Source organism: Podarcis filfolensis (genome assembly GCF_964270895.1).
Source record: "Podarcis filfolensis genome assembly, chromosome: 18".
Taxonomy (NCBI): Eukaryota; Metazoa; Chordata; class Lepidosauria; order Squamata; family Lacertidae; genus Podarcis; species Podarcis filfolensis.
Window position 1 is genome coordinate 5,922,024 of NC_139622.1, and position 21,557 is coordinate 5,943,580.

At 45.2% G+C, this 21,557-nt stretch overlaps 1 protein-coding gene across 1 annotated transcript; it reads right to left on the bottom strand.

Moving 5' to 3' along the window:
* Positions 1-6,574: 6,574 nt before the first annotated feature.
* Positions 6,575-20,665, bottom strand: LOC310753224 (bone morphogenetic protein 4-like; the record flags this gene model as incomplete). Its single annotated transcript, XM_083594281.1, has 5 exons — positions 6,575-7,012; positions 9,080-9,278; positions 11,849-11,971; positions 13,985-14,127; positions 20,413-20,665. The coding sequence occupies 5 exons, from the start codon at positions 20,663-20,665 to the stop codon at positions 6,606-6,608; spliced, it is 1,125 nt and encodes a 374-aa protein (XP_083450407.1). The 3' UTR covers positions 6,575-6,605.
* Between the last annotated feature and the right edge of the window lie 892 nt (positions 20,666-21,557).

Here is a 21,557-nt window from a genome sequence, read left to right on the forward strand (position 1 = left end):
AACTTAAGATGGATATGTAAACGGGTCTGGAGAAGAGAGGTATCTAGGGTGGGGGTTTTAACTTTCTAAAAACAAAATCAAGGATGAAAAACCTTTCGCATTTGTGTGCATGGGGTCTCTGCCAACAGGACTTGGAATGGACACAGGGAGCTTACAGACAGCCACCCAAAAAAAGACACCATAGCAAATTTTGTGCATGGGTCGTCATCCAAAAAATCGCCAGCACCCCTTGTTCCGCTGAGAAAGTCAGCCATGGCGGTTGAACCTAAGCAAAGTGGCTGGATGATAAAAGGAGGAATGGTTTTCTGCTGGCAGCCGGACCCAGAGGCCCGTAGGTCATTGAAAAATGAATGGGCTGAGCTCAGGGCCAGATTTCAGTTTGATGTGGCCCTAAGCTACCAAAGGTAATGGGGCCCTTTATACGTCCAGCTGTCCTTTGTCAACAACGAATTCTCACTTTTTTTGTGTGTTGAATATATGCTATATGGTAATTTGTGGACCTAACAAGGTATCGAAAGCCATTTGCACACAACAAAATATGTATTTTATCAAAGTAATTGTTGAACTGAAATACAATTAAGAAGTATAAAGGTAAAGGTACCCCTGGCCGTTGGGTCCGACAACTCTGGGGTTGCGGCGCTCATCTCGCTTTATTGGCCGAAGGAGCCGGCGTACAGCTTCCGGGTCATGTGGCTAGCATGACTAAGCCGCTTCTGGCGAACCAGAGCAGCGCACGGAAACGCCGTTTACCTTCCTGCCGGAGCGGTCCCTATTTATCTACTTGCACTTTGACTTGCTTTCGAACTGCTAGGTTGGCAGGAGCAGGGACCGAGCAACGGGAGCTCACTCCGTCACGGGGATTCGAACCGCCGACCACCTGATCGGCAAGTCCCCTAGATTCTGTGGTTTAACCCACAGCGCCACCCGCGTCCCATGATGGGAATTGTAGTACACACAAAAAAAGCTGGGGACTGAAGTTTGGGAAACCCTGGAGTTAAAATGTAAACGGTGGCATTTCACCCCTTTGGCAATGCTCTCTTGCAGGGGTCGTCCAGCCCTGAGACCCACCTCTGACCCCATTTCACCTAGTCGCTTAATTAGTCCTGGAAACGGCACTTTTCCAGATATGCACAGTGCGACCTTAGAATTGCCCTTAAATGCAAACCAGCAAGGAACTGTGATGCCCTTCTGCATTCCAGAGAGCCACTGAAACAGACTAGAAAACCTGTGGAAAGTGATTGGTCTCGATAATATAAACATTTTGGAACTTTCGCAGCGGCAAGCTAAAGTCTGCATCGGCTGAAAGAGGGAGCAAGCTGGAGCAAGCATGCTAATCCAGGATTAAATGATTAAATGTCTCGACAGGTCAGGGTTTCTGAGCCGTAGAGCCTGACCACGATGAAGTTGCCAGGATCTTTTAATTCCCAGGTGAAGGAGAAGAATCGGGGGGGAGTCACATCCTCTGGGTTCAATTCCAGGATATTTTCTCTCTCTCTTAAAATTATTCCTATTTCCTCCCTGCCCTCCCCCCTTCTTTTTAACTGTTTTCTGTTGCTGCTCCTGCTGTAAAGATTTCTTCTAAATTAACCTTGTGTTCTTGTGTAATATAAAGGTAAAGGGACCCCTGACCATTAGGTCCAGTTGTGGCCGACTCTGGGGTTGTGGCGCTCATCTCGCTTTATTGGCCGAGGGAGCCGGCGTACGGCTTCCGGGTTATGTGGCGAGCAGGATTAAGCCGCTTCTGGTGAACCAGAGCAGCGCATGGAAACGCCGTTCACCTTCCTGCTGGAGTGGTACCTATTTATCTACTTGCACTTTGACGTGCTTTCGAACTGCTAGTTTGGCAGGAGCAGGGACCGAGCAACGGGAGCTCACCCCGTCATTGCGGGGATTCGAACCACCGACCTTCTGATCAGCAAGTCCTAGGCTCTGTAGTTTAACCCACAGCACCACCCGCGTCCCATGTATTGTTGTGTAACAAGTGTTTTATTTAAAGTTGCCATACGCCCAGAATCTCCCAGACATATCCGGAATACTGCAGTTGCGTCCAGGCGCAAATTGGTCAAATTTCTGGGAAAATCCGAACTTTTGGCAGTCCCATGTTGGCAGTGCCAAAGCGCAATAACTTTTCTGTCCGGATTTTCACTGTTTGAAATATGGCAAACCTTATTGCACTGTCGGCTGGGACTCTGTGCCCTCCAGAACCACTTATTGCTGGTGAATTTTGCAGTGTAGTCTTGTCACAAGAACACTGCACTTTTTTCTACTTCAGATTGTTCTGCGAAGCTTCCCCAGTACTGTCTTCGAGGGGCTATAGTCCAAGAGTGGGAACAAGAAGCCAGAACATTTGGGCTCCTCCAGATTTCCTTTCTTTTCCTGCATCCATGGCAATTTCTGCTCATGATGCTGTCCCATTTCCAACTATTTATAGCGCCTGCAAAAGCTTTGCTTCATTTGCAATCGGTGCTCTAGGGAAGGGTTTGTACCAACACCTGACCAATGAGGAATTTGTCAGCAAATGGCAGAAAACCATGGCTAGAAAAGCCACCTCTATTGGTCTCTCCCCCCCCCCACTGTATTACCTGGGTTATGAAGGCACCCAAAAGATGTTAAAGCAAAGATTATGGGATAATGCACACAGTGACTTGCAGTCTCGATCACACGCAGTCTGTAGTCCGCTGGCAGTAGGAGTACAATGTGGGCATGTCTTTAAGTTAACATCTTACATTAAAAACCTGACAGTACCAAACTATCGAAGGCTTTTCACTAAAGCCAGACTGAACGTCTTTCCTTCTGCAGTGTTGGATGGCAGGTTGAGAGGAGTTCCCTACCAGGACAGACTTTGCTCGTGTGCTCAAGACATCGATCCCATAAAACATATTTTGTTGCACTGTGCAAAATATGAGCAAGCCAGGGCTGAACTGATACTACACTTTCCTTTCCCGGGAAAATCAGAGGCTCACTATGTCAGGTTCCTATTGGAAGACAGGACAAATGCTAGAACATTAGCAGTGGCAAAGTTTTTATCGGTGGTTGCAAGAACAAATAATCCCTATATTCTGAACAAAATGCTTGTTTAACCTGGAGGTAGGCTGTCTGAATTGTGTATTGCTTTGTAATGATTTGTTGGGTCTCTGGACCGTAATAAAGATTGATGATGATGATGATGATAAATAAGAGACAGGACCATGGGAACCATTTTGTGTTGACAACCAAGCAGCATGATCAAACATTCCTTGTTACCTCTTCAAATGTATTTCTGTAAAAGCAGATGTCTTGCATTAACGTTTCCACCTTGGCTTGGCAATACAGAAACTTCTTGCTAAAGCCCCGTAATATATATATATTTTTAAAGGAAATCCCACAAATGTTGTGGTTTGATTTCTGTCCTGCTTTCATTGCACTGAAAGCCCTTCTGAGCAGCAGTAATTTGATAGCTTAACTAGCAAGCATCACAAAAGAGGTGATACAGAAAGCCATCTTCTAATATCTAAAGGGCTTTCGCGTGAAAGACGGGGCAAGCTTGTTCTCTGGTGCCACAGAGGGCCAGACACAAACCAATGGGTTCAAATTGCAAGAAGGGAGATTCCAGAGAATTTTCTGACCCTCCTCAGAAGGTGGCGGTTTAGGTTTTCTTGAGCTATGATCCTGCATTGCAGGGGGCTGGACTAGATGACCTGGGGTGACCCCACCCAACTTTACAATCCTCTGTTTCTAGTATTTTTTGGTTTGTTGCACTGTTTGAATTTATTTAGGTGAGCAAATAGGGCTCACCGAAAGGGCTGGGCAGACCATAAATCAGTCACAGGACACCAGTTGCTGAAATGCCAATACACTACCCCTCAGTTTAGGGACGCGGGTGGCGCTGTGGGTTAAACCACAGAGCCTAGGACTTGCTGATCAGAAGGTCGGCAGTTCAAATCCCCGCGACAGGGTGAGCTCCCGTTGCTCGGTCCCTGCTCCTGCCAACCTAGCAGTTCAAAAGCACGTCAAAGTGCAAGTAGATAAATAGGTATCACTCTAGCGGGAAGGTAAACGGTGTTTACGTGCGCTGCTCTGGTTCACCAGAAGCAGCTTAGTCATGCTGGCCACATGACCCGGAAGCTATACGCCGGCTCCCTCGGCCAATAAAGGGAGTTGAGCACCACAACCCCAGAGTCGGCCACGACTGGAGCTAATGGTCAGGGGACCCTTCACCTTACCCCTCAGTTTGGATTTAGATCTTAATTTACCTTTGCAGTTTCACAAATCTTGGTGAATCACCTTCTCACCTGTCTCAACCCCCACTTAAGACAAGAATACTATTCAGAGAAGAAGAAAAAGTCTAGTTTGGTCTTTAATAGGAAAACAGTACCACATGAAACACAGCACACGCCAAAATAATCATGAAAGCCGTAAGAAATATTTTACAAATATTTACAAGTGTCTCTGTACAGGGAACATCCAGTATTTGTATCCAACTAAATCCTACTCAGAGTAGGCCCTCAGAAAACGATGGGCTCTCCTCCATCGGTTGTCAACAAGCAGAGTTTGGGTGGCCATCTGCCAAGGATTCTTTAGCAGAGATTCCTGCGTGTCGGGGTCAGACTAGATGACCACGGGACCCTTCCAGCTCTATGATTCTAGACCCAGACCCATCTGGGTGCGACTCGCTTAATTCCATTGGCTTCAGCTGGTCTACTCTTTTGAGTCTGACGTAGCTGAAAACAACATCATCTGTACATACACACACACAAACATATATGTTTATATATTAACCCTTTGGATATTTACAGTATAGTACATTCTGTATTGAGAAGATCCTTTGGCCTGAGACCAACTTCTTTTTGCTTTATACCCACCCACTCCTTCCTCGCTTTCCCTCACCTCTCCCCAAAAAAGGAAATTCCATTCAATGGCAGGTTTATGAATACGCAACACTCAATTTCAGAACGCTGGATTTCCCTACAAGCCCATGAGAATGGAGGTTGCATGCAGGGGTTGGCGACGGGGCCAAATCAGGCCTGGAGAACAGGCGTTTCTAATGGGGCCACCAATGGTGAGACACCGCCCATGCTGAGCAACATGAGGGATGTGATACATAAGGAGCAGTCAAGTACGACATTCCTTGTTTTCCTAGAGTGGCCATGCAGGGGGATGTTTGGTCCAGCCAGTCGAGAACTTCCTGTTTCCTCCTGGCTGGGACATACTTCCTTTGCATGTGACTAGAGGTGGGCATGGCTTTACCTGCCCAGGTAACAAAAGGGCAAGGCACACCCCCTCTCTTTGATTCCTCCTTTTCCATCTTCCTTTCCTTGTGAAAACTCCAGTGACTGCCAGGATTAAACCCCAATGGGGTAGATCCACATGTACGTATTTGTAACTAAGTCTGCCTTCAGGGATCCAACTGTGAACTGAGGATGCGAGTAAACTTCTTTTGTATACTTTACACAAGATTGTGGTGCGTTTATTCTTTTAAGAGGGATATAAGGGAACTTACCAGGAACCTAATACAATGGATGCTCAGGTTGTGAACGTGATCCGTGCGGGATGCACGTTCACAACCCGCAGCGTTCGCAACCCGCGTCTGCACATCTGTGCATGCACAGGTTGAAATTTGGCAATTTAGCGCTTCTGCGCATGCGCGGCCGCCGAAACCCGGAAGTAACCTGTTCCAGTACTTTCGGGTTTCAGCAGTCCGTAATCTGAAAAAACACAATCTGAAGCGTCTGTAACCCGAGGTATGACTGTATTGAGAGGCTTAAACAAGCCTGCAACCAGCTATCCACTGTGCGTTTAAAAGGGGAATGTAAACTCTGCTAGAGCATAAAATATGGTCTAAAGCTCAGCATCAAAAAAATGAAGATCATGGCCACTGGTCCCATCACCTCCTGGCAAATAGAAGGGGAAGAAATGGAGGCAGTGAGAGATTTTACTTTCTTGGGCTCCATCATCACTGCAGATGGTGACAGCAGCCACGAAATTAAAAGACGCCTGCTTCTTGGGAGAAAAGCATTGACAAACCTGGACAGCATCTTAAAAACCAGAGACATCACCTTGCCAACAAAGGTTCGTATAGTTAAAGCTATGGTTTTCCCAGTAGTGATGTATGGAAGTGAGAGCTGGACCATAAAGAAGGCTGATCGCCGAAGAATGGATGCTTTTGAATTATGGTGCTGGAGGAGACTCTTGAGAGTCCCATGGCCTGCAAGAAGATCAAATCTATCCATTCTTAAGGAAATCAGCCCTGAGTGCTCACTGGAAGGACAGATCCTGAAGCCGAGGCTCCAATACTTTGGCCACCTCATGAGAAGAGAAGACTCCCTGGAAAAGACCCTGATGTTGGGAAAGATGGAGGGCACAAGGAGAAGGGGACGACAGAGGACGAGATGGTGGGACAGTGTTCTCGAAGCGACCAGCTTGAGTTTGACCAAACTGCGGGAGGCAGTAGAAGACAGGAGTGCATGGCGTGCTCTGGTCCAGGGGGTCACGAAGTGGCGGACACGACTAAACAACAACAACAACCAAAAGACTCTGCTAGCCCAAGTTAAGAAGGATATTAATAAACAACATATCCTCTCCTGCCTCCCTGAACATTCCCACACGACGGAGGCGATATGTGTGGCTCAGTGGCAGCCACAGCTCCCCGCCACCATGTCGTCGTACTGCTTGAGCACCACGTTTTCATCGTCGTCGAAGTATAGCAGGTTGATGGAGAACAGCTTGTCCGGCACGCAGCAGGGGCCACTGACTTCCTGGCTCAGCTTCAGGGCGTTGATGATGGAGAGGACGGTGGCGTGGTTCGTGGGCCTCATGTTCTCCCCCAGCGGGAAGGGGCAGGAACCTTTGCAATGATAGGCGTTGTACCCCCGGGGGGAGATGATCCAGCCGGACCACCCGATTTCCTCAAAGTCCACCGAGAGCGGGAGCCTCTTGCAAGGTAACTGGTTGTCCGCTGAGCGAGGGGTCCGCGTGCCGTTGGATTTGGGGGCTGCCAGGTGTCCAGGAAGGGGTGCGTTCTGATGGGACAAATCTAAGCAGGGGAGAACAAGATCGGAGTAGTAATAATAGTAATAATTTCTTATTCATACCACGCTCATCCGGCTGGGTTTCCCCAGCCACTCTGGGCGGCTCCCGACAGAATAGTAAAAGCACAATAGAACATCAAACATTAAAAGCTTCCCTAAACAGGGCTGCCTTCAGATGTCTTCTAAAAGTCAGAGAGTTGTTTATTTCCTTGACATCTGACGGGAGGGCGTTCCACAGGGCAGGCGCCACCACCGAGAAGTCCCTCTGCCTGGTTCCCTGTAACCTCACTTCTCACAGGGAGGGAACCACCAGAAGGCCCTCGGAGCTGGACCTCAGTGTCTGGGCAAAACGATGGGGGTGGAGACCCTCCTTCAGGTATACTGGACGGAGGCCATTTAGGGCTTTAAAGGTCAGCACCAACACTTTGAATTGTACTCGGAAACGTACTGGGAGCCAATGTAGGTCTTTCAGGACCGGTGTTATATGGTCCCGACGGCTGCTCCCAGTCCCTAGTCTGGCTGCCGCGTTCTGGATTAATTGCAGTTTCCGGGTCACCTTCAAAGGCAGCTCCACGTAGAGCGCATTACAGTAGTCCAAGCGGGAGATAACCAGAGCATGGACCACTCTGGCCAGACAGTCTGAGGGCAGGGAGGGTCTCATCCTGCGTACCAGATGGAGCTGGTAGACAGCTGCCCTGGACACAGAACTGACCTGGGCCTCCATGGACAGCTGTGAGTAGCATGAAAGGCCAGTTGAGAAGATTAACGTTCACTTATCTTTCCGAAGACATTTAGATGCCGCCCTCTCGTATTTAAAAGTGCCACGTTGCAAAATAAAATTTAAAGTGTTGTCTTGAGAGACAATGGAGTGCACATCCGAAGGTGAAACATCGAAATGACCTCCCTGGGGCACAAGACTTTTGGCACCAGTTTGGCCGCAGAAATTGCCGGAAGGAGCTGTACAGTGGTACCTCGGGTTACATACGCTTCAGGTTACATACGCTTCAGGTTACAGACTCCGCTAACCCAGAAATAGTGCTTCAGGTTAAGAACTTTGCTTGAGGATTAGAACAGAAATCGTGCTCCGGCGGCACGGCAGCAGCGGGAGGCCCCATTAGCTAAAGTGGTGCTTCAGGTTAAGAACAGTTTCAGGTTAAGAACGGACCTCCGGAACGAATTAAGTACTTAACCTGAGGTACCACTGTACAACTGTCCTAGGGACTCTGCTCTGGATTTGTGAAGGCCCAGGGTTTACTTCTGAGCTTTTTCTTCTCACAGCAGAGATTTAGGACCAGACTTTTCCTTCTAGATGATCTACATTCCCAGGTAGATGAAGCCCACTTTTCCCTCCCTTCTCTCTACAGCACAAAACTGCCTTCTTGGCCATCAGAGCCACTGTTGGGTGGGTGCTGAAAAATCACAGCCACAGGAATAGGGTGGGTTGTGAAAATGGATATTTCAAGTGCCAAGGAGTGGGGAGGACATGAGCATACGATGGAAACTAGGCGATGAAAGTGCATTATTCCTCGGACTATATGGAACTTGCTGAACTGACTCCGAGACCCGAGAGAAGAGACGGTGGAAGAAGACTGGAAGAAGTTTAAGGAATATTTGGAAAAATATGTTAACATTTAAATCTTAGAATAGCTTTAAAAGTGGATATAGGCTGTAGGGTTAGAAGTAGGAGATGGTGTATTTTAAAACGGTATTATCTGTAAGTAATAAAATGTGAAGATTTTTATGGTTAAACAAGTGCGATAAAAAAAATATGGGTGGAAATTACGATATATGTAATTGCTAAAGATGAGGTAAAATGAAAATCAGATAGGGGGGATTGGGGGAAACCCACCTAAGAATGTTTAGAAAAAATAAGGACAAGACAAGAATTTGTATTGTTGGTTTTTCTGTTTGTGTTGTTTATTTGTGTTATAAAATGAATAAAAAGAATTGGGGGGGGAGTGCATTATTCCAAGTTCACTACAGATGCTACAGTCTTGTATGTCCACTTTTATTACAGCAATGTCTTTGATCCTGCCGCACCGATAGACAAAAACACATTTTTCTTTACTCACCTAAGAAGGGGTTGCTGGGCAACAGGGCCCCTCGACGCCCGTCGTCGGTGAACAAAACCAGCATGGGCCTTTTGCTCTCGTGGTGATCTCTGCCCGACGCGAACTGCACGGCTCCATCGTCTAGGGGTGCTCCACCGAGGGACCGCACGGTCACCAACAGCCCCTGGTTACTGCTCTCCTCGTTCATCCAGGAGCGGACCTGCAACGTCACGTCAGACCGGTTAATGTTTTGCACGCAGAGCCGTGTGGCTCGAGAGAGCGAGCCAAGCCGCGCCCGGTGGCAGAGGCGAGGATAATTCCAGTTGTCCTTTTCTGAGCTCTTTTCCAACTCTGCAGTCTCCTCTTTTGAGACCAGAACGGCACACAGTACCCCAAATGTGTTACGCAAACATAAATTCACAGTTCTAAATACACATTGTGGGTTGTACGCAATATAGCACTAAGTCAGGCACAGGCAAACTCGGACCTCCAGCTGTTTTGGGACTACAACTCCTATCATCCACAGGACCAGGGGTCAGGGATGATGGGAATTGTAGTCCCAAAACATCTGGAGGGTTGAGTTTGCCTATGCCTGCACCAAATGCAAGGATATCTGCTCGTGGTGCCGTACTTTACAGGGGGCAAGGAGCCATGTTACGGATTGGTTATGATATCGCAAGTTACATGAAATGTTTAAATTATGTAGGGAAAAAAGGGTTTTCTGGACCAAAGCTTACAATTCGAAAAGCAACTTTTACAAAACAAAGAGAAACTTGTCCAAAATGTAGAATTTGTTATTAGAGTGGGGATCAAAAGACGAGTTTGTTAAAGCCTCAAGCGCCACACTGGGCAATAGATAGATTTTTAACCTCTGGGAAAAGTGACTTGAAGTTCACAGCATGTTATTCTTTGAAGGAGAACTACTTGAAAATGATTCACAGATGGTACTTAACTCCAAGTAGGCTTGCTAAGATGTATAAGACTGAATCAGATAAGTGCTGGAGATGCAAAGAGGCAGAGGGAACGTTCTTTCTTATGTGGCTGACTTGTAAAAGGGTAAAAGAGTATTGGGAAATGATCAAAAGCACCTTCCCAAAAAAGCCCAAGTCCTTTCTGTTGGGGATAATTCAGACTGAAATGTCCAGGTGTCTAAAAAGGTTATGTATGCTACAACTGCAGCCTGTGTTTTGCTCCATAAACAGATGGAATATTCCATAAACAGATGGAATATGCAGAGCTTGTGGACTTAACATAGAGAATAAGAGAACAAGAAGAACATACGTTTAGAGAAGATTGGAAAACATTTATTGAATATATGGGAAATAATGGTGTACAGCTGAAAACGCTGGCAGCATTAGAATAAATTCAACAGTGTAAACAAGTTTAAGGTAAAGGTAAAGGGACCCCTGACCATTAGGTCCAGTCGTGACTGACTCTGGGGTTGCATGCTCATCTCACTCTATAGGCTGAGGGAGCAGGCGTTTGTCCACAGATAGCTTCCGGGTCATGTGGCCAGCAGGACTAAGCCACTTCTGGCAAACCAGAGCAGCGCACGGAAACGCCGTTTACCTTCCCGCCGGAGCGGTACCTATTTATCTACTTGCACATGACGTGCTTTCAAACTGCTAGGTTGGCAGGAGCAGGGACCGAGCAACGGGAGCTCACTCCGTCACGGGGATTCGAACCACCGACCTGATCGGCAAGTCCTAGGCTCTATGGTTTAACCCACAGCGCCACCCGTGCAATAATGGAATACTGAATGGTTTAGTTTTTTGTAAAATATGCAGGGATGTACGATATGTGAAATGAACCATGGAAAGAGAAGAGGGGAAGTCACTGATATTTTAAGGATGTTGAAATGAGTATTTTAAATTGTAAAATGGATGTATATAGGATCTCTGCTTGCGACGCATTATTGTTCCTGCAGCCGGGTTCAAGTAGGGTCTGTGTAGACCAGAAACAACTGAACTTGCTGGATTCCTGCTCTGAGGCAAAGATCAAACACAGAACCAGTTGCGGCACGTAAAACAGTCCTGGAAACCTCTGGAGTCAATTTAGAGCCATCTCTTAAAAAAGGCATCGAAACAAACTCACCGCTTCATATGTGGTGGGAATGTAATCTGGTTAAGGAATATTGGCAAAAGTTTATAAAGGTAATTTCTGGATTATTTCAAATAAACATAGAAGTTAATAGGGATTTGTTATTTTCGGGAATACTTGGAAATAACAAAGTAAAGAGTAATAAGCAAGAGTTGTACAAGATTATGATTCTAGCTGGAATGGCAGTTATTGCTTTGGGATGGAAAGAAAAGGCCAAATGGAATATGGAAAAATGGAAGGATTATGTTTTTGAATACGTACAATCAGAAATATTCGCACAGATAGTGGCAGAGGATAGATGGGAAAATAAATGCCAAAGAATCACAAATAAATGGGCTTTTTACAGGAACTGGATAGAAAGAGGGGAAGCTAACCCTAACATACAAGCTAGAATGAACAGACTGTGTACATGGATAAAGATATGAAGAAGGAAGGACTGACCGGGGGGGGGGGCTGGAGTGGGGAGGGAGGGGACGGGGGGAAAAAGATAAACCGGATGGTATTTTGAATAGATTTTGTTATGTAAGCCTTTTTTCTGAAACCATATATATTAATGTTATGTAGTTACGCAATGTAGTATGAATGAACTTTGTTTTGTATTCTTTGTTTTATAGAATACATATAATAATGTTGTGTTACTAAGCAAATTTAATAAAACAGTAAAAAAAAGAAAGAAACAAACAAACTCACTGCTTGCGTGATGGCGAAGACCTCCCAGCCAGTTCCTTGCACGGCAAGGAGTTTAGCAGACAGTAGCTTCTTTCCTTCAGGGCTATCCATGCTGTCTTTGTCAAGGACCTGATAAATGCTCACCTGAAAGGATGGAGAGAGAGAGAGAGCAAGGTAAGCCAAAGGAACCAGGTCTTGCTCACACCAGCCCCAGAGTGCTCCAGTTTGTAAATATCCCTTCGAATCGAGGCCGTTTAAGCAATTCACAGGAAATCCCACCCCGAGGTGCGGCAGTGGGGAAAAGCACTCTGCACATGCTCTCTGGAAACATCATTTGCGACTTGTTTCAAAGCTCTGTGGGGCAGCAGGGGCAGCCCCCAGGGCTTGGAAAGAGGATTCGGATGTCAACAGTTGTATAATAATAATAATAATAATAATAATAATAATAATAATAATAATAAAATAAAATTTATTTATACCCCACCCTCCCTGGCCAGAGCCGGGCTCAGGGCGGCTAACACCAATAAAATCACAGTAAAAACGTAAGGGGGGGGGGCGATTTAAAATACAGGTTAAAATGCAGCCTCATTTTAAAGTAGCTGATAAATCAAGACCATAAGGGGAGGGGAACATAAGGGTCAGACTGAGTCCAAACCAAAGGTCAGGCGGAACAGCTCTGTCTTGCAGGCCCTGCGGAAAGATGTCAAGTCCCGCAGGGCCCTAGTCTCTTGTGACAGAGCGTTCCACCAAGTCGGGGCCAGTGCTGAAAAGGCCCTGGCCCTGGTTGAGACCAATCTAACCACCTTGCGACCTGGGACCTCCAAAATGTTGTCATTTGTGGACCTTAAGGTCCTCCGTGGGACATACCAGGAGAGGCGGTCCCATAGGTGCAGGGGTCCTAGGCCGCATAGGGCTTTAAAGGTCAAAACCAGCACCTTAAACCTGACCCTGTACTCCACCGGGAGCCAGTGCAGTTGGTGAAGCACTGGGTGAATGTGCTCCCATGGCAAGGACCCCATAAGGAGCCTCACCGCAGCATTCTGCACCCGCTGGAGTTTCTGGGACAGCTTCAAGGGCAGCCCCGCGTAGAGCGAATTACAGTAGTCAAGCCTGGAGGTGACCGTCGCATGGATCACTGTGGCCAGATCAGGGCGAGGAAGGTAAGGGGCAAACTGCTTCCAGTTGGAAGCTAACGGACTCAAACCAAGTTTTTGGGGGGAGACAAGCAAGCAGTGGAGGGCTGTGGGCGATAGCTCATTCAGTAGAGCATGAGGCTCCGTCTCAGCGCCATGAGCCCCACACATTGGGCAAAAGATTCCTGCATTTCAGCGGGGTCAGACTAGATGACCTGCGTGGTCCCTTCCAACTATGATTCTGTGATACGTTGCACACGAGGAAGACTTTATTTTATTTTATTTTATTTTATATGGGAGAACGGACTGCCTACTCCTCTTTATCATAATCAATAAACATGTCTGGAACATTTTTCTGCAAAGCTTTTCGGACCATAGATACCCTAATTCTCTTAGGCTGCCAGACCAATCAGCCTAAGAGAAATTAAAAAAAAACATTTAAAAATTTTGGCTTTCGTCATGTTTTTCAATTAATGCGTCTGCTCACTTGACAGGCGTTGATTATTAAAAGAGCAGACAACCTGACCTTTAATTTCAAAGGCAAAGTGTACCATGCTGAATTCTGCCAGAAAAGTCCTTCAACCAAAACGAAACACCAAATAAGAATATCAGCGGTACTGTAGAGAAGAGAATTTAAAGATGGAAAGCGCTGAAACAGTAAATCAGCAAAACAAAAATAAGTTTTCTGTTTATGCTCGACTGCCGAGTAACTTCAGCTGTTAACAGAAAACGAGGCAAGGAGCAAAAATATAGCAAACAACTTTTAAGCAAGCGCAAAGGTACCGTGAAAAATCATGAATATTGTCCAAGTTCCCTGCCAAAAATTGACGAGGGCACATTTTGAAGGGTTTTTGTTTTACTAGATACTTGGAAGTTTCTAATGTTCAGCGCACAAGGAAGACTTGACCATTGTTGACCCAGTTTCTATGGGGTGTGTGATTCCTGGCAACTGGGTCTTCCGAAGTCAAGAGTGCCTCTGGGCATGGAAAGAGTGGAGCTCTCGGGGAAGGCTTTGGCCACTTACCTGGCAGAAATGCTGCCTTCTGGGAAGAGGTCCGTCTGTGGTCTTTGCCCGCAGCTTAAAGAGGTGCAGCTCAGCCGTGAGGACTCTCTCGTTCTTTGCCACGCTGGACAGGATGAAGAGGAATCGCATCTGGTCACCGTGAGCTGGAGAGAGAGGAAGGGAAGGTGATTAAAAATGTCCTTTTGTCGTATTTTGTTAGCTAAAAAGTGGAAAACCCAAGAATTACCAACAATAGAAGAATGTCAGGTGAAGATGATGGATTTTTCGGAGCTAGCCAACCTAACCGGAAGAGTCCGCGACCAGAAGGAGGAGGAATATCAGGAAGAGTGGAATAAATTTAATGATTATTTAGTTAAATTTGCGAAAGTTAAACTAACTGGAAATAGCTTGCAGATACTTAATGGGCTTAGGATTTTATTTATGTTAAGTGATGAATTAATATGTTTAATTCCATAAGGTGAAGATCTAAGGATGTTAATGTTCAAGTTAAATTTCATAAAAATTGGGATTTGGAAAACCGTTAAAAGGACATGCAATGAAATTCAACCAAGGGGAAGCGAGGAAGTCACTTAACAAAGTTAATAAGTGTAATTTTCAATAAGGCTATGATGTGTGTGTGTGTGTGTGTGTGTGTGTGTGTGTGTTTATAACATTGTGAAAACTAATAAATTTTTTTGAGGGGGGGAAATGTCCTTTTGTCGCTCTCAATCAAGGCTCGTCCACACTCGACTGCCATTTGCTCAGATTCAGTGCTAAAGAGCAGGGGTAAACAGAGATGTTGGGAAAGTCCTTTTTTTTCCTGCAGCGCTTTCCAGCAAATAAAATAGCAGCTGCCAGAGGTTGGCTTGGCTGGGCAGGAACCGCTGAGCTCACCCCGCAAACCTGCTGATGCCGTGATGATGATCTGGATTCAGAACCTGGCTCAGCCGCGAAATCCACCTTTCTCTGGGTGTAGCACATAGGCAGCATTTCAGGGCTCAAAACCAGAAAAGGGAAGCGGTGGGTGAGAGAGAGAGAGAAACTGAATAAAGGACAGCTGATACATGCATCAAGGGCTCAGCCGAGATTCGAATAATTCCCAATAATTCCCCCTTCCACATCACATTCAAAAGGGCATCGGTTGTCAATCAGCCAAAGGCAAACCTCCTTGGGGAGATCATTCCACAAATGGGGAGCCATTGTGGAAAAGGCCCTGTTCTCTCCAGACCTCTCGTGGAGGAGGCACATGGAAAAGGGCCTTGGAGGACGATGGCAGGGTCAGTTCATATGGGGAGAGGTGGTCCTTGAGATTCAAACCAGCACTTTGAATTGGGCCCAGAAACTAATTGGCAGCCAGCGCAGTTGGGCCAGGATTGGGCCCGCTTTGATCACCTTCTGAAACACCGGCCTTCTTAACTTGCAAGGAACATTACTGGCCCTGCCCTTTTTTTAAATTAAAATGTCAGTGGAGGCCTTGGGCCCTTCACGCACAACAGTTCCTTCGTTGCTGATAATGCATATAAATGGCATTGAAACCATTATTGTTAGCAAAGGCAGGCAAGCACATCGTGAGCTGGGGTGGGGAGAGGGGCAGCTAGACCCTCAGGACTCACCTGGAGGCTCCAGTTTTGCCTGGCCCCCTCCAGATAGTGGTGGTGGTGGTCTGAATCTCCACATGGGTGAGATTATCATCATTATCATCCTCCAGAAGGATGTATGTGCAGTTTGCAAGCTTCAGCCCAATAGGAACCGGCTGCAAATTATCGCATAGACCCGAACTTTCCAAACTGTGTGTCACAACACCTTAGTGTGTTGGCTGCAGTGTGTTAGGCGTGTTGCACAAACGCTCCCTGCACTCCTCCAGGGGCTAGAAAGGGGTTGGTTTAACCTCCAGTTTGCTAGTAAAATAGAATTACTGTGTCGTGAAATGAAAGAGGAGGTAGAAAGGTGGTTTTCTGCTGCTCCAGAGAAGCGGACACGGAGCAATGGTTCCAAGCTACAAGAAAGAAGATTCCACCTGAACATTAGGAAGAACTTCCTGACAGTAAGAGCTGTTCGACAGTGGAATTTGCTGCCAAGGAGTGTGGTGGAGTCTCCTTCTTTGGAGGTCTTTAAGCAGAGGCTTGACAACCATATGTCAGGAGTGCTCTGATGGTGTTTCCTGCTTGGCAGGGGGTTGGACTCGATGGCCCTTGTGGTCTCTTCCAACTCTAGGATTCTATGATTCTATGAACTCAGCTCTCCTGAACAGCTCACCATACTGAAGCACAAGTTAACGCTTTGCAGATGGCATGGGAAAAAGAATTGCTCCAATCAGCCCTAGCAAATGTCCAGACCAAATGGATTTTCCCAAAGGAGGTGTATCGAGGGTCCTGATCCCAGGTCAAACAACAAAAGCCTGGTGGGTTCATTGTGCCAGCGCTTTTGTATGTTTGAGGTAGGGACCAAGCCTGCTTTAAGCCTTGAAGATGCCACTTGTGAAAAAAAGGCAAAAGATTTATACGATCTGAAGAGAAACCAGAGTATATTAAGAATATCATTTAGTAAAAGGCCAGAGGCATTCCTTTTAGGAATTTTAAATGACGATATTCCAAAAGACAAAGCTAATTTTTTTCTTATACGCAACGTCTGCAGCAAGAATCCTGGTGGCTAAGTACTGGAAAGGGAATCTGTTACCCACTAGGGAAGAGTGGCTATGTAAGCTCTCAGAATATTTAGAATTAGCCAAATTGACAGACATAATAAGACAAAAACCAAAAAGTGAAGTTAAAAAAGAATGGGAGTGCCTAAATGAATGCCTCAAAAGTCAAGGTTCGAGGGCAGAAATCTGGCTGAGTCTGGAATAACCTTGTGAAGTGAAAAGGATATGAAAGAAGGATTTATATCTAGATGTTAGGATAGAGATGATAAAGAAAACAGGAAGACACAATGAGAGATAAAGGAGGTGCTGTGGGATTGGTGGAAGTCAACGTCTTGTTGTTGCTTTAATGTTTATAATATTAACTTGTAAGATATGGATTTGTTGTTGTTTTGTTCTTGTTGTTGCATTTTTTAGTTTCCGAATGTTGATTTTTGTGTGTTGTGTATTATTTTTCGATATCTTTCGTGTTGTTGTTGTTGTTGTGTGGAAAATACTAATAAAATTTAATTTTAAAAAAAGAGGAGAAATGGATCACTGTATGACTCTGACAGCTTAGCTAAACTTAAGAACCATCAATAAGTGCCAGAACTAAGACGCATACCCCCCAAAATCTGATGGATTTGAATTGCGGTTTACATAGAGGGAGCTTATTGTGCATAGTGTTTACTTAACTGAAGTAAAATTGGTTTTATATGGGTGTTTTAACTTGGAACTGTTTAAATTGTATTGTTTATGGATAAATTTTGATGTATTGTTTTCGATATGGGCCAATGGCCGCAATAAATCTATCATCAATTTTAAAAAAAGAAAAAAAGAAAAGTGCCGCTTGTGGGGTGAAAACACACACACACACACAGAGCAGCATATGCCCAAATTTCTGCAAGGAAAATTGAATAGGTTTAATCCAGCACTTGAATGTTGAGAATCTCCTTTTTTCCAGGTGCTACAGAAACATGCATGGCCACCTAACAGAGCCAGGTGTTGCCCTCCTACATTCCACGTTAAAAGGTGGTTTGCAATGGCTCATGAGGAAAAAAAAATCCATGTTAGGGCAATTCCTAAATTAGACGTTTTTGGTGGGATTGTCCGTTAGTTAATGAATTCTGGAAACAGATTGCTACAGAAATATTGGGAATTTTGGGTAGGAAGGTGGAAATATCTAAATTAATGGTTCTTATTAGCCTGAAGTAGCACCGAGTTAGAAAGAAAAGAGGAATGTAAATGGGTAAATTTGATGGTAATTGCAGCCAGGCAGGTTATAGCGAGTAATTGGAAAAATGCAGAAGAGCTAGGGGTGAACCAATGGAGGAAAAACTGAATAATATTATAATCTTAGAACTGAGAAGATACATAAAATGAAAGGGTTTAAGGTCAGTGAAAAGGAGGAGGATTGGTTTGAGAAGATATTGAATTATTTGGGCAGGTTTGAATAATTTGGGGCAATTAAAATGTTAAAAGTTAAATAAACCTTGTGGAGGGAGGAGTGCTAAGGTATATAGAATATGGTTGAATTGAATATGTTATTATTGATTATGTATACCCAGTGTATCAGCTGCCAGGGGGGTTTCACTATTTGTGTTTTGATTGTTGGTAAAAAAAATTAAAATTAAGTGAAAATTCCTAAATTAGGCTGACGAAAAGGCTGACACAGGAATAGTGTGCAAGCTTTCATGTTCTCCAGAACTCTTCACCTTGCCTGAGGAAGAGCTCATGTAAAGCTTGCATGCTGATCATGTAACATTTTTGGATGACCTGGTAAAGAAATGTACTAATATGGAATTTTTTTTGATGGGGCCAACACAACTATGTTTATTTTTTGTGATACCTGGACATAACTTGAGTGCAGAAAATGGACATTTAAAAGAGTGAGTTTCAACACTTATTTTGACGTTAACCTCACCCCCACTCCTAAAAATGGGTCGCATCTGATGTTAGCCCTGTCAGAGCTGACCTGCTGAAATTGGCGGATACAAATCACTTGGGTCCATTAATTTTAAAAGGTTGACTCTAAGTAGATGCAACCCAATACGTTTAGAGTGTGCTAAATGTGATATATTTTGGAAAGCTAACACGTGCCAGAAGGCTGTTATTTTTGCTGCAACTGACTCGCAGTTCCCCCTCTGCAAGCTAAAATGCATGTTCGCAATTGTAAGTGAATCACTGGTTCGTTAGTAAAACTGAATTACTGTGCTGCAAAATAATGCACGTCTAAAAAAGTGTGTCCTCAACGTAAAAAGTTTGGAAAGCTCTGATCTGGTCCAAGTCCCTTGCAATGCAGGAATATGCAGCGTTCCCATATGGGGATCAAATCTGCAACCTTGGCATTTATCAGCGCCACACTCTAACCAAATGAGCTATCCTGGCTCCAATGAATCATTTCCTGATCTGGATAAAATATAAAGATACAATAAGAAGGAAAGGCAGCCGTGCTTTGTGCATAAGAATACCACCATCTCTGCACAGCTGTGCTGAATTTTTACAAAACAGTGTGCAAGCTTTGGAGTCCTTCAGAAAAACTGAAGGAGAGGTTTGTGTGAAGATCAAACCCCAAAACCCAACAGGGACAGAACTACCTAAACTATATAGAAAATTATTCATGTATGCTACTACAGCGGCAAGAATGTTACTCGCCCAAAAATGGAAAGGGAAGTTTTTAACATGTGATATTTTAGTGTATTTTTGGTTTCTATGGAAGCCGCCCAGAGTGGCTGGGGAGGCCCAGCCAGATGGGCGGGGTATAAATAATAAATTATTATTATTATTATTATTATTATTATTATTATTATTATTATTATTAAAGAATCAGAAGTTTCAGCAAAAGAAGAATGGATACAAAAACTTACGGAATAAGCAGAAATGGTGAAACTTACTGGAAGAATTAGAAGTCAAGACAAACTTTTTATAAAAGAATGGAAATGGGTTAGTGAATATTGACAGATAAATTGTAAACAGATAAGGACACTGGCAGGCTTATTGTAATAACCTGCAGTTTCATAAGAGTACATATTTAAAGCTGATGAATAAATGGGCATGTTAAGTTAATTTGGATATGCAGAAAAGATATTAAGAATAAATTTAAGGAACCGCAGAAAGAGGGGGGAGGGAGTTGAGTTTGGAAATGGCTGTAAAATTAATGTTACAGATAGGTAGCCGTGTTGGTCTGCCATAGTCAAAACAAAACAAAAAATTTTCCTTCCAGTAGCACCTTAAAGACCAACTAAGTTAGTTCTTGGTATGAGCTTTCGTGTGCATGCACACTTCTTCTGAATGCATGCACACTTCTTCTGAAGTGTACGTATCTGAAGAAGTGTGCATGCACACGAAAGCTCATACCAAGAACTAACTTAGTTGGTCTTTAAGGTGCTACTGGAAGGAAAAAATGTTTTTTGTTTTGTAAAATTAATGGAATGTATCAACCTGAAAAGCAAAAATAAAATAAAATAAAACAGGCCAAATGCCTTCATCACAAGGAAAGGTGTTAGGTTTTAGGCCAGCTGTGGGGAACCTTTGCTTTTCCAGATGTTGCTCAGCTCCAACAGACCCGGCCAATGGGGCCGTGGAGGTGATGGGAGTTGTAGTTCATCACGTCCAGAGAGTGCAAGGTTCCCCACACCTGGGCTTTAGATAGCCATCCTAAAGGCACTGCTGTTAGGGGTTGGGAGGGAGGGAAAGTTTGCAGCACTTGGTGGGGTCCCTAACAACAACCGCCCATCACCTCCCTCCTGTAAACCTCACTAAGAAAGCCTGCCTTGTGCCCCTGAGATCCTGGCGCCCCTCTTGCCAATGCCCCCTCTGCGTCGCCACTTACTTCTGTCCAAAAAGCTGCGCACCGTATTGCCTTCCAAGATGTCCGGGTCCTTGGTGACTCCATCGTCATCGGCCACCGTGTTGTAGAGGTCCACCATGTACTGGGGAGGCCGGATGATGTGCTGGGGAGATTGAGGGGGGTCCCCGATGCCAAAGACCTCCAGCAGCCTCTTGAGAGCCTGGGCTCTTGTGCCCTCGAAGCCCCCTGCCTCCAGATGGGCAGGAGAGGAGGGTCTGCAAGGGAAGGCGGGCATCCATGCCAGGAGAAGCAGAAGCTGGAGATGGAACATGGCTGATTTCTCTCCCTCTGGCTTCTGCTTCCATTTGGCTCCCCTCCAAGGCTGCACTTATAACCCAGGCTGCTGCCCATCTCTTGGCCCCACAATGAGCTCCATGGATTAGGTCCCCCTGTTAATGGGCCACTCAGGAAGGGCTAATTGCGGCGCTAACAAGGTGCGAAGGAACACACAAGCCATTTCTGGGGAGGGTTGTGGATTCTCTCCCTTTGACACCCCTTTCCAGAAAAGAGGAGGATGAACCTGGCTTGGCAGGAAGCAGAAGGGAAAACAGCTGCCAAAGTTTATTCAGTAGGCAAAGGCTGGGTTTGCTCTCCCTGGGAGGCTAACGGGTGTGTAATGGGGCCATTAAGGTGGGGATTAAGGCAGCCTTTCTGCAAGAAGGCAGGAGAGGAAAGGCTAATACACAAGCAAGAAAAAAAACGAGGAGCCAAGCAACCTTATTTCCCCGCAAAACAGAGCGTACATCATGGATTTGGATATAGATGCACAGAGACACATTAGAGGGACAGAGAATGAAAACAGGGGCATGCTTGAAACCCAGCTGTCAATCCCATCAAAACACCACACACTATTGCGTTATCCTGTAAAGCTGTATGAAAAGCTGAAGGATCAATACTTAAAATTGCTTGTCACCCTAAGCGACATCAACAAAATCAGGTATTTGCTGTCTTGCTTGGTCAAACCAGCCATGTCTCAAGCGAGCGGAGTTTGCGGCGGAAACCTCCCAACTCAGGAAAACCTCAGGAGTCCACCCTTACGCTTAATAATAATAATAATAATAATAATAATAATAATTTATTTGTACCCCGCCCATCTGGCTGGGTTTCCACAGCCACTCTGGGCGGCT